Raw genomic sequence first — 13,944 nt, 5'->3', positions numbered from 1 at the left:
AAATTCACAGCATTAAAAACCCCAAAACAGTACCATTCAAGACAACAAGTGCCATTGATTATATAAGCTGAAAGATCAGATCACTGGGCTTCCCTGGTGGCTCAGTGGTAAAGAATTCGCCTGCCAATGCGGGAGACACGGATTCAATACCTGATCCGGGAAGATGCCACATGCCAACGGAGCCCTCACGCCATAACTATTGAGGCTGCTCTCCAGAGTCCAGGAGCTGCAACTGCTGAAGCCTGCACGCCCGAGACACGCCTGTGCTTCACAGTAAGAGAACTGCTGCAATGGGAAACCCACGTACCGCAGTTAGAGCAAAGCCCACGCAGCATGCAGACCCAGCCCAGCCAAAAATAAATAAATAAAAGTTTTTTTTTAAAAAAAAAAGGAGAGAGAGAAAAAAAAAATAGTCACACACTCTTATACCACTGAGAGAAAAAGAAAAAGAAAAACTGGCCGGTGGGGGAGGGGGGAGGGTGGCGCGGGGAGGAAGGACACTGGATTTTGTCAAGGAAATAGCCAGGAACACACACTGTGGGGACCCAACCTATTTCTGCTATCTGTACAAGGAGACGCAGTAATTTTCCATCACAGCAAGTGGAACTAACGCCTCTCACAGACTCCAGTGTTTTGTGTTAAAATAAGCTATTCCTCTGTTTTCATCAGAAGCACCTGAAAGCTACCAAAAGAGAGCAGACTCTAAAGCTTAAGCTCTTTCCCAAATGAGAGGGACAGCCAGCCACTCCCCCACTGATAAGACTATCTCCAGGCAGACCACATCCCCAGCCCCCGAGACCGTTGGCTACACCCTCCTCTATCAGCCACCCTACCCAGCCTGGTCACCTTCTGATGGTTCTCAGAAGAAAGACCAGGCAGTTGGCCTCTGAAGTCAGAAGTTCTGAAAGCCCAGTTTGAAGATGTATGGAAATTCACATTTCTTAATAGTTGGTTCTGGTCAAACATGTTTAAAATGTTCTAAAATAAAACAGTCTCCCTTGAAAGCAAGTCGACTTCCAAACTCTCTAGGGGACGGGGAAGTCCATTTGAATGGCAGGACAGCTCTCAGAGGAAGGGTAAAGGAGGAAGGGATCAAAACAAGCCTAAATGAAGGAGAGGACAACCTCTACCGCCTGGAGAAATGGAGTCCAGAGAAAAGGACACACACACACACACACACACACACACAGCCATCACGTTTCCCTTCATTCTGGGCCGATCACGAAAGGGGAAAAGACTTTTCTCTTTCAAGTAGAGCAGGGAGACCAAAGAGTCTATAAGAGCAGGGAGGGCTGGCAGGTTCAGTCAGAAATCCTTCTATCAGGACTGTCAAAGAAAAGCAGCTACATGAGAAGAGGTCAATAACAGAATCTTAACTACAAGTCCTCTGAGGGGCTGTGTCTAAGTCAGGCATGAGATCAGGGAAGAGCTTCCAAACCTAGAGTGTTGTAAATGAGGGGGGAAAACCTAAAGCTTTCTCTTGAAATCTATTAAAAACTAGCATCAAACTATGATGATGAAGATAAAATCTGTGATAAAGTACCTCACTCATCATATACCTGTATACTCAATCATATCTGACTCTTTGCAACCCCATGGACTGCAGCCCACCAGGCTCCTCTGTCCATGGAATTTTCTAGGCAAAAATACTGGGTAGCCATCTCCTACAATAGGGGATCTTCCCAGCCCAGGGATTGAACCCACCTCTTTTGTGTCTCCTGCATTAGCAGGCAGATTCTTTACCACTGCACTACTTAGGTCAAATAGTAAGGATGTATATTTCTTTAAACCTTGCTCTTAATTGTATACAACTTCAATGGTTAATTGATAGTCATGATTTATCACTTTTATAAATATTTTATTAATATCATCATGTAGAAGCATAACAGAATGCATCCCATGCTAAACTCTCTGTTACCCAGACCTAAACATTTGGGTCTAGATATCACAGGCAGTGCCAGGACACCCTTCAGAAGAAATCAAAGCCTATGTGGAGGCAGTCTTGCATATTCTATAAAGTGAAAGTAAATGCCAAGAACCAGTGAGAAGTCAAAGAAATATTAGAAAGAGTATGATGAATAAATTGAGCATATGTATACAAACCAAATATTTAAGCAATAAAAACTAATTACATAGATGTACAACAACATAAATGAATCTGAGAAACACAACATTAAGTTAAAAAAAAAAATCACAAGTTGAAAGTTGTAAGAGCAATCACTCCCACTCTGTCAATGAGAGTAAGCCAGATTAGCTACAAAAGCACAGTTTTTAAAATATATCAGGGAGCTGAGGATGCAAAGAAGTATAAATGTGTCAAGCCCATCCCCAAAGGAAAAAAAGGCCAAGAGTAGCTTTCATTCCTACCAAATGGCAGGGAGAACAGGAATCCACCATAAACAGGAGTTAAGGAAAAACTAGCAAAATTTTAACCAGGCTAATGGCCACATGTGGACTGCTATATGGATTTGAATTCCAAGGAGACTCAGCCACAGAGTAGGTCTGTACCACCAGCCAACTCTTCCCTGTGGATCATCACCAAATACAGGCAAGACTACACCAAAAGCTTGGGATGGGGCAGGACACTTAAGAAAGATCTGCCCTGACACTTATGGGACCTTTCCCAAGGATAGGGCAGGGGTCAGAGCGTAGAAAAATGAGAAGAATTTCTCTCAGGCACTTCACACCTTTACCCAGGGCACTGTAGCAGCCACTCAAAAGCTGAGAGCAAACAGCTGGGCAGAAAGAGATGTCCTAGGTACAGACGCAGGGACAGGACTACAAAGAAAGCTCTCCAGTAACCCAAAAAGCTGGCATTTTGCCTGAAAAACAAATCTCCCACAGCTCAGTAAGCTGGTGCTGAGCTGTGGAGCATTAAGAGTTTTTATCAGGATTCAGATCCCAGTCCCTGCTAAAGGGAAAGTTCTTATTCTTCCCTCAAAATATCTGAAGTCAGTGATTACATGAATGTAACTAAAGCTTCACCAAAGGTCACACCCATTTCAATTACAAATGAGACTGACTCAGCCCACACACTGCTGGCCTGAAAGAAGTCCATGCCCTTTTAAGTTACTGAAGCCTCTGCAATTCTTTTACACACAATATCTAGCATGCAATCAAAAATTATGAGGAACACAAAGAAGGGAGAAACTGTAAGCCCCAGTCAAGAGAAGAAACAGCCAAAAGAAGTGGATCCAGAGATGATATACTGCATCGTAAGGCAAGGACTCTAAAATAACTACCAAAAAACAAAAAATGTGTTAAAGGATCCAGTAGAAATTATGGACACAAACAGAAATTTTTAGCAGAAGAATGGAAACTGTTCTTCTTAACTCGTGTTTAAAAACTAGTTTTTCAAACACAGGAATGCTCAGAACAAAAAGTAAGGTATCAAAGAGGGCTCATCATAGACAGGACACAGCAGAGAAAAACATCAGTAAACTTGAAGACAGACCAGCAGGAATTATTCAAACTGAAACACAAAGAGAAAAAAAAAGTAAAACAATTATAAAAATCCAAGATGTATGGGACTATATAATATGGTATCATGCATAAATTAACGAAGATCCAGGCAAGGAGAGAGAATAGGACAAAAAATTTTTGAAGAAACAATGGACGGAAAGTTACCAAAACTTCAAGATATCAATCTACAGATCCAAGAAACTTTAGTAAATCTAAAGCAGGATCCCTATAAGAAAAACCACACCTCAGTATGTCTTCATTCAACTGTTGAAAAAAGAAAAAAGAAAGTCAGCTGGAAAAAAAAAAATCACCCATTACATACAGGGGGAAATAGAAAATATAAAAACTAACTTATCTTAGAAATTAAAGAGGCCAGAAGACAATGGGCTAACATCTTCAAAGTCCTGGTAGGAAAAAAAGAAACTGTCAAACTAGAATTCTACATCCAGTGAAAACATCCTTTCAAAATGAAGGCAGAACCACCATCAAAACAAAAGCTAAGAGAACTTGTCACCAGCAGACCTGCACACAAGAACTGCTAAAATGCGCTTTGGCCCAAGAAAAATAATGCATTTAAAGAAATAAACAGTACCAGAAATGGTACATATGTGAGAATAAATACAAAATTCTACTTAAAATTATCGCTTTTTCATATATGTACAAGTGTATGTGTCTTTTAGATTGTATATACGTGTACAGGTTTTGTTTTAAAGTCTATTCATTTTATATATATATATGTATTTACATTTATGTTTCTTTTAAATACTACTGACCACTTTTAAATAATCACATTATTGGGTTTGTATCATACACAGATATAAACTATATGAGAATAAGAGTCATAGGGTGAAAGAAGTGGAACTATAATAAGTTTCTCATATTAGTTTTGAAGTTCAACATTACTATTTGGAGGCAGACTATTAAAGAGTAAAGATGCATATTCTAATTTCTCAAACAACAATTAAAAAAATACAAAGAAATATAGCCCACATTTTTTAAAGGAAATAAAATAGAATGCTAAAAATAGGCAATTCATCTAAAAGGAGGCAAGAAGGAAGAAAAGAGAAAAAAACAGATAAATAGAAAACAAATATCACGATGATAAACTTTAACCACTGGTCCTAGGATAGAGGCAAAGTTTGAATGAGACTATCGTACCCATATTAAATTTCCTGAAATGGATACTAATACTGTGTGTGTATAAGAGAATATCCTTTCTTGTAAGAATTACATGCAGAAAAATATGGATATAAAGAGCATGACATCTGAAACTTACTCTTCAACAGGTCAGAAAAGGGAAGGAGAGAGGAGGGAGGGAGAGTTTTTTTAAATAAAAGATTTTCATTACTTTTCTATATATAAGAAAATTTTATTAATATGCATTTTTAAATATTTATGTTTATTTATTTGGCTGTGCCAGGTCTTAGTTGCAGCATTCAGGATCTTTAGTTGTAGCAGGCTAACTCTAAGTTGCAACATGCAAATCTAGTTCCCTATTCAGAGACTGAACCTGAGCCCCCTGCATTGGGACCATGGAGCCTTAGCCACCAGACCACCAGGGGAGTCCCTTCAAAATTTTTATATAGAAAAATAAGCCAAACTAAATGCAGGTCAGGAAGCAACAGTTAGAACTGGACATGGAACAACAGACTGGTTCCAAATAGGAAAAGGAGTACGTCATGACTGTATATTGTCACCCTGCTTATTTAACTTATATGCAGAGTACATCATGAGAAACGCTGGGCTGGAAGAAGCACAAGCTGGAATCAAGATTGCCGGGAGAAATATCAATAACCTCAGATATGCAGATGACACCACCCTTATGGCAGAAAGTGAAGAGGAACTAAAAAGCCTCTTGATGAAGGTGAAAGAGGAGAGTGAAAAAGATGGCTTAAAGCTCAACATTCAGAAAATGAAGATCATGGCATCTGGTCCCATCACTTCATGGGAAATAAATGGGGAAACAGTGGAAACAGTCAGACTTTATTTTTTGGGGCTCCAAAATCACTGCAGATGGTGACTGCAGCCATGAAATTAAAACACGCTTACTCCTTGGAAGTAAAGTTATGACCAACCTAGGGAGCATATTCAAAAGCAGAGACATTACTTTGCCAACAAAGGTCCGTCTAGTCAAGGCTATGGTTTTTCCAGTAGTCATGTATGGATGTGAGAGTTGGACTGTGAAGAAAGCTGAGCGCTGAAGAATTGATGCTTTTGACCTGTGGTGTTGGAGAAGACTCTTGAGAGTCCCTTGGACTGCAAGGAGATCCAACCAGTCCATCCTAAAGGAAATCAGTCCTCGGTGTTATTTGGAAGGAATGATGCTAAAGCTGAAACTCCAGTACTTTGGCCACCTCATGCGAAGAGTTGACTCATTGGAAAAGACTCTGATGCTGGGAGGGATTGGGGGCAGGAGGAGAAGGGGACGACAGAGGATGAGATGGCTGGATGGCATCACTGACTCGATGGACGTGGGTCTGGGTGAACTCCGGGAGTTGGTGATGGACAGGGAGGCCTGATGTGCTGCAATTCATGGGGTCACAAAGAGTCGGACACGACTGAGCGACTGAACTGAACTGAACTGAACTGAAACAATCTATTATTGGGGAATGCATACATTCAACAAGCTTGAGGGTAAAAAGGCAAGGCATTAATAATGACTAGCTCAGGTACTGATGACCTCAGGGAATTTATGGCCCTGGGCTGAAACCCAGAGGATGTAATACTCAGAAGCCCTGATATTAATGTGGTTCTTGAGTGAGTGGCAGTTTCATGGGTGCTCTTTATAATATTTTATTTCAAATTTGCAGGTGTGTTACATACAATCTTCTGTATCAATCTAATACTACATTTTTTAAACAGGGGGTAAACAGAAGAAAGATCATCCAGTTTATAAAAATTAGTTTGAATTGGGACCAACTTTTATATTTAGTGAAGAACTAAATAAAAGCATTAAGAAGGTCCCCAGCTCTTACTTGAACCAACTGACATTTTATCAGATTCAAATTTCTGGGTGTATCTAATTAAAGCATCTATTGATTTCGGGCTCAGTCATGTCCAACCCTTTGTAATGCGATGAACTATAACCCACGAGGCTCCTCTGTCCATAGGATTTTCCAGGCAAGAATTCTGGAATGGGTTGCCATTTCTTCCTCCAGTGCATCTTCCTGACCCAGGGATCGAACCCGAACCTCCTGTGTCTCCTGCATTGCCAGGTGGATTCTTTACCACTGAGCCACTGGGAAGACCATAAGCATCTATTGACCACCACCATTTTCCCTTTCCTAACAACCTCATCTACAAAACAAGGAGCACATTTCCTTGAAACCCTGAATTTAAGTTCCCTTGCTAAGAAATAATAACTCTGCTTTGAATAAATTATGAGCAGCATTGTACTGCAAAAGAAAAGTCTCCAGGTTATGTAGACACAGGCTTCCCTGATGGCTCAGCGGAGTAAAGGATCCACTTGCAATGCAGGAGACACAGGAGATGCCGTGGGTTTGATCCCTGGGTTGGGAAGATCTCCTGAAGGAGGAAAACAACAACCCACTCCAGTATTCTTGCCTGGAGAATCCCATGGACAGAGGAGCCTGGTGGGCTACCGTCCACGGGGTCACAGGAGTCGTTCACAACTGAGCAAGCAAGCATGCATGTAGATACAGCCCATTAAATAACTGACGATCATCACCCTATCATAGGAACCTACAGGAGTCCTTTTTGCATAACGTGGTGTCACTAGCTAAGAGAAAACAGTGAAATATAAGGAGGCGATAGAATTCTTAAGAATCCTATTATATAAATTCAAGTATCCAAAGTCAAGACCCTGTAAAACGTAAAATCATTCTAGGTGCTGCTGGTTGTTGGGTAACCTTCATATATATCACAGAGTGCTTTGTTTGTTTAAAGCGTTAAGTTAAAACCTACAGAAAAAAAAAATAGAAATCTTGGTTAGTGAAGAGAACATCCCAACTCTGTCATTAGTTTCTAAGTAACCAAGAAAATCTTTGATTTCTTCTGTTTCAACTGATGCATTTGAAAAAGGATGATATTTGATTCTGAATTACATTATAATCAATGTTTCTGAGGCAAATGTTCTATAAGATATTATTAATTCTACATTTTATTAAAGTTCCCAACTTTACAAAATGAAAAACCAAAGCACACAGAAGTTGTTTTTCAGTGTGTTTCAATTTTACCATTATTTCATTAAATGATAAATATTTACTGAGAGCCTGCTATGCACAAGGTGCTACTATAAATTCTGGGGGAGTACGAGTGAACAAGACAGAGTCCCTATCCCCACGGAATTTATGTGTCGCGTGCGTGCTCAGTCACTTCAGTCGTGTCCGACTCTCTGCGACCCCATGGACCATGGCCCGCCAGGCTCCTCCGTCCATGGGATTCTCCAGGCAACAGTACTGGAGCGCGTTGCCATTTCCTTCTCCACGTGTTAATCACGCATAATGAATGGGTTATCTTTAGATATTATAAGGCAGTACCCTCTACTAGATAATAAAGGATTTCCAATCTAAAAGGGAGACATTATTATTGGAAATCACACTTTTGTTTATGGGGGACAGTCTCTTGTTCCATCTTCAAGGCAAACAGGACTCCAGTTCCAATGACTACCAATTATTTACCAGTTATTTCAGAGGGGAGGAGCCAAAGAAAGAAAAAAAGGAGGAGAAGGAGGAAGAGGAAGTAACGAAGGGAAGGAAGGCAAGGGGACGACAAGAGAGAAGAAAACATGACTTTTTTTTAAAGAATCAACAACGGACTTCTCAGTGAGGAGAAATTTAAGAACGCTAACGCAACCTCAGCTTCAGCTCTAGTAACATCTCCAAACTGTCCGTGGTGACAGCACAGGAGCAGGGGACGGTCAGCTCCAAGATCTGAGCATTGCTCCCCTGGCTTCAAGGGGTGCTCCTGGAAACAAGAACATCATGTGCACCCCAGTTCATCTCCTCCTTTCTGCCCTGGTGATCAAGAGACTATGAAAGGTCAATACTTTAGGACCAAAGACTTTTGCTTTTTTTCCCTTCAAATTTTCAACTCTAAAGTGGGCTCTGTGTGTGTATGTCAGAGAGAAAGAAATTGATAATGTTCACTGATCTTTTCAAATGACTATTCTGGGGTGTGAGTCTGAGGACGCTGCAGAGAGTCTCTAATGAGCCAGCCCTCAATAAGTGCAAGGAATAGAGAGACATCTCAATAGCACTGCAACCAACCTCTTCCCTTCCCTCTTAAACACCCATGGAATGCTGTCACTTTGGACCAGCCCTCTATAAGTCAGATAAAAGATGCCCAAAGGTAAACAGCCCTGCCCTAACTGGCAAAGACTGGAGAGCTGCTTTAGGTGGACTTCTAGTTGCTTTCTTTCTGTCTTCTCCATTCTGAGATGGTAGCTCCAAAAATGGAAATGAAATCCAGTCCCTGCTTCTTGGAGGTTTCCCCTGTTCTTGCTCAGGGTCTGGATAAAAGGGGCGGGGCAAAGCTGCTCCTCTGTTTCAACCGCAGGCTGCATGGTTCCACATTTTTTTCAGCCCTAATATGCTATCCTTGTCATGCTTGCTTCATAACCCCTATACTCCTTCCTTCACAGGTTCTCAGAAAGGGGGACCAGTGTCCCTGGGAGGCTATTGCTCTAATAATGCATGCTAAGTTGCTTCAGTCATGTCAGACTCTTTCTGAATCTATGGACTGTAGCCCACCAGGATCCTCTGTCCATGGGATTCTCCAGGCAAGAATACTGGAGTGGATTGCCATGTCTTCCTCCAGGGGATCTTCCCCAGGGATCAAACCAACATCTCTTACGTCTCCTGAATTGGCAGGTGGGTTCTTTACCACTAATGTCACCTGGGAAGCCCTTCTCTAATAATAGGTACCATCTAATGAGTAGATGGTACATATCAGATGCTGTACTAAATATACTTCTTTTAATCTTCACAACATTTAACGGTCGATATTATTAATCCCATTTAACAGACTGGGAAACTAAGGCTTAGGAGAGTCAAATTATGTGTCTAGGGTCATACTTCTGGGCAGAATCTTGGGATCTGTCTGGCCAATATGCACACACACCTGTAACCACTATTCTACACACGGAAGAGGAGCAGCCCAGACCATCAGAAGGGTCACAGGCTTTGCTGCCTGAAGCCCCACCACTAATTAGTGTGTGACTTAGGCAGTTGCTTTCCAAGCCTCTGTCACTTCATCTTCAAGTTGGGAATAACATTCTACCCGGCCTTTCTTCCAGGGTTGAAGACAGTATCAATACCTATTGCTGCATTCCAGGAAGTCCACTTCCCTGTCCATCTGCTAAAGGTTAGAAAGGAGAGGTGGGGTGGAGAAGAGTTGCAGGAAAAGGAGGTCTAAAACTGAGTTTAGAAGTTATATGTCTTATTTTCAAATTTCATATTTGCCTTCCTTTGACAGAATGGAGAAGCACAGAGTCTAATGTTTAAAAATGGAACTCTGCTAATATTAAAGTTATCCAGACATGAAATTCACCAAAACAGGCAACCACATAGTATATGCTCAATAAATAACTGAGGAACGGCAGAAGGAGGGCAGACAATGAGCAAAACAAAACTGGCATTCTGTCTTGATCTCTGTTAGTCTACTGGCATTTCATTTCCCAAGCATGTGACTAATTGGTTCTCTGAGACTCTGTCAAATTAATTTCACTCTGGCATTACCAACGGTAATGAACTTAAAAGCAATACAGGGACAAATATTCTTGCCAAAGCATAATATTCTATAGTTTGAATGGCCCTATGATTTTTCGCAACCGAGGTTTCGTGCTGCGATGAGCCTTCTTTCCTTGAAATCTGAAATCACCTAATTGAAGTGACGCTCATGGACACCAAAGATACACATACACGTAGAGCCGATCTAAAAATGAAGCTGCTGACAGTAGCTAACAAAATCCCAGTGCACATGTTTATTCCTACAGCCATCCATTAACACTGACGCAGAAAAAAAAATCCCTAACAACCTGCTAGTGAGGACTTTGGGGAACTCTTGGAAGAAACACACAGAGAGATGAAGAAGTAGAAATGAATTTATGATGGTTTAGTAAAAAGCAGTGTGTGAAAAGAAGAAAATAAAAGATGGTGAGTAATAACTGGAGGGGACCCCTAACCATCCTGTGGGGATTTGTGTTAGAGAAGATGAAATATTCATGATTCTACATGTAACACACTTGTGGCTGAAGCTGTGCAATGCAATCACAAAGTTCATCCACTTTCTCCACTCTTAACCTTACTAAAAAGAGCAAAGATGGCAATACAGATCCACTGAAAACTTTGTTAACATTAGGAACACAGTGAACACTGTCTAGGGGACCCCCTGTAATGAAAGCCGCCATTAGAAGAATGGCGTTTCTGTTCAGCCATATGGAATCATCAAGTCAGTGCCGAAATGTGTTACGACTCTGCTGCAAACTATGGCCCCTCGCTCCAGTTGCCCAGGTCTGTAAGGACCAGAGGATGACTCTGGATGAAGGCAAGGAGAACAGAAGCAGCAACAACAGGGCATTTCTCGGGTCATTCGGAAAGCCTCTCCACACCCTGACCCTCCAGCCCTCTGTCCCCTCGACAGACTCCACCAGCTAGTCTCAAAGGTGCACCAAAGTTAAAACCTCTGGGAGAGACCTGAGCATTTTGCATAGTCAGAAATGGAGGGGCTGTCTGAAAGAAAGGCTGGGGGAGGCGGAGGCTTACATCTGAGCTCTCTCTCCTCACCTGTTCTAACTCAATCCTGTTAAAATTGTTCATCGTGGCTCAATGTTCAGTTGCAAAATGCTTCCCCTCAGAGCCAGAGGGCTTTAAGTGAATAGTATTACACTGTCACCCATTTCTGACTGAGACAGCATTTGGAATATCAAACATCAGGCAAAAAATCAGAGCCTATTAATACTTATCAGAGACAAAAGTAAATACACACAGAAAGTTTTAATGAACCCTACCCAACAGAAGCAGGAAGCATTATCATGCCCCATAATAACCAGGATACAGCAAAAGCAAAGAACCCCCAATAAATATATTGCTTTTTTTTAAATGGTGGTGGGGAGTAGTAGCTACAAGTTTCATTGAACATCAGATACCAAGAATTACATAAGAAGTTGCATTGCAAATGTTGGACCCAATAAGAGCAACTGAAATTGATTCTGGAATGTGGTTAAACTACTTTATCTAATACTATTAATAAGTAAGAAGATCCCTCATTAGTTGGCAGGAGGATAGTTGCTACCAGCCAATCTGATTTTCCTGAAAACAGAGAAGACATGCATGTACTTTTTTTTTTTTTTTCCAGTTAAAGCTCTAAAGTCCCCAAGTATTGTTTCTGGAGTCAGAAGTTACCATGCAGTGTCATACTCTTCCTGAAAACAGGCCTACAGTCTCCTTTTTAACCTGTTTGCAAATATCAGGAAGGGGTGGGAAAAGTGTTTGCTTGGAACATTTTTTTATTGAAACTTTTTTAAAAACAGTGAAGCGTTTAGAAACCTGATAGTAAATCAGAAACTGTTGACCAAGAGTGAACATCTAAAGGGGAATGAAAAATGAAATTATCCTTCCAGGCCACATGGGGTGGCCTACACTCTGAGACCTCAACCAACCAAGATTTCTCGATATTCAGCAAAGACGTTTAGAAGATTTAGGAAGCCGAGTTTAACATGATGCCCTTACAGCTCTTGAATAGGAACGGAAGCCAACTCTGTGGATCCCCTCCATGGATCTACCTCCTTCCCGCTTCCTACAGAAGGCTACATCTGGGCTGGACTGCTATTCCCCAAACTCCAGGAATCTGGCTAGCGCCAAGAATCAGCCACCTGCCAAAGTGCCACTCAACCCTCGGGAGCAACAAGGCAGATACACCTTCCAAGTGTCCCCCTCTGCCCTGTCCTCCACTTCTAGAGCCCGAGCCAGAGCTACATTATCTCTGGGGACGGACCAGCAAACAGACCTTTGAAAGAAAAGAAAAAAAAAAAAAGGTGGTGGTGGGGGGGTGTCTGTATTATATAACGATATACAACAGATAAGGCTTCTAGAAAACGAAAGTATCGAGGGGAGGGTCAGGGATCGAGGGGGTGCAGGCGTCGGGGAAGCTTTCGCCGCCACTTACTCGAAGGCGAAGAAGAGTCCGCTAGTGACCAGGATGAGGACGAGGGTCAGGTAGAAGACGCCCGTCTGCCGGGCCATCATGATCCTCCCGTTGCAGAAGAACTTGTTTCTTCCCGGGAAAACCTCCCATTTCCTCCGGGCCGCGATTTTCTTCTTCTTGTGGGGCGACTCCATGGGGGAGGAGCTGTGGGTGCTGATCTGACTGTACTCGCAGTCTTTCATGGGCCCGCCGCCGCCGGGAGGCATCCACGAGGGCAGCCGGCTGGGGGCGCACACCCCCAGCAGCCCCCCGGCCGCGCGGGCCCCGCCGAGCCACGACCGCCGCCGGCCGCCCGGCCGCCCCCCGAGCCTTGGTGCCGCGGCCCCTACGCGGGCTCCCGGCTCGGCGACAACTTTGCCGAGGACACCCAGGTTAACCCTTTGGGGCGCCCAGCTGTCATAGCCCGATCCCCTGCCGAGAGGGACGGGGCTCGCCCGCAGCCCGCGGCGGCGGTCCTCGCTCGCGTCCAGCCCGCGTGCCGGGGCTCGGGGCCCCCGCGGGGTGCAGGGGGCTGCCCGGCCGCCCCCCGGTGGGCCGCGCGCCCGCCCCCTCGCGCGGCCGCTCGCTCGGTCCCGCTGCCCCCGGCCCGCGGGCCGCGCCTGGCTCCGGCCCGCCGACCCCCGAGCGCTGCGCCCCGAGGGGACACGAGGCGGCGGCCCCGGCGCCGGCTTCCCCGGGAGCCACTTCTGCGCCGCGGTTCAGGTTTATTCTAATCCTTCCTCCCGGCGGCGGATCCTCCCCAGGAGAGAGCGATGGAAACTGGGAGGCCGCTCGCGGCCCCAGCAACCCCTCCCAGGGGTGGGTGGGGAAACCAAGCACGTTATTCTGTCGGGAGCGGGCTCGGCGACAGCCTGGGCGCCGCTGATCGCGCGGCGACCCCGCGCCGGCGCGCCTGGCAGCCGAGCGGAGTCCGCGGCCCCCGCTTGAAGCTGCCGGGGCCGCCCGGCCCGAGGGTCGCGGCGGCGGCGGCGGGTGGAGGACTGCGCGCCCAGGGGCTGGCTGGATCGGTCCTGCCCCATAGGAGCCAGGCCCGGCACAAGGAGGGCCGCCGGGGGGCGGCGAAGCGCTTGTGTCCGGGCCGCGGGGCGAGCGCCACAGACACTTGTTTGCAAGGCTGAGCCCCGGCGCGCGCGCCGAGCTCCGAACGGGTCCGCCTTCTCCTCCCCGCCCGGTGGGCGGTGGCCCGCGCCTCGCCCGCCGGGCTCCTCCTCCGGCCCCTCCTTCTCGCCCCGCGAAGTCCGCACGGGCACTGCCGCGCCCCCGCCCCGGTCCCCACCAGCGGGCCCGGCGAGGCCAGTGTCGGGGCAGGGGTGGGCA

General features: G+C 44.9%; 1 protein-coding gene across 4 annotated transcripts in view; it reads right to left on the bottom strand.

The window, feature by feature from the left end:
* Window positions 1-13,723, bottom strand: part of ZDHHC14 (zinc finger DHHC-type palmitoyltransferase 14) — a 298,788-nt gene extending 285,065 nt beyond the window's left edge. For 2 of the 4 annotated variants that reach the window (XM_070376943.1, XM_070376945.1), the window contains exon 1: window positions 12,589-13,723. In XM_070376943.1, the coding sequence (XP_070233044.1) occupies window positions 12,589-12,833 (245 nt within the window). In that variant the 5' untranslated portion in view covers window positions 12,834-13,723. The remainder of the gene's footprint in view (window positions 1-12,588) is intronic. The other 2 variants (XM_070376944.1, XM_070376946.1) reach the window with 1 other exon arrangement.
* Window positions 13,724-13,944: the final 221 nt, after the last annotated feature.

Source organism: Bos mutus, chromosome 9 (genome assembly GCF_027580195.1).
Source record: "Bos mutus isolate GX-2022 chromosome 9, NWIPB_WYAK_1.1, whole genome shotgun sequence".
Taxonomy (NCBI): Eukaryota; Metazoa; Chordata; class Mammalia; order Artiodactyla; family Bovidae; genus Bos; species Bos mutus.
This window is presented reverse-complemented; position numbering and strand designations above follow the sequence as displayed.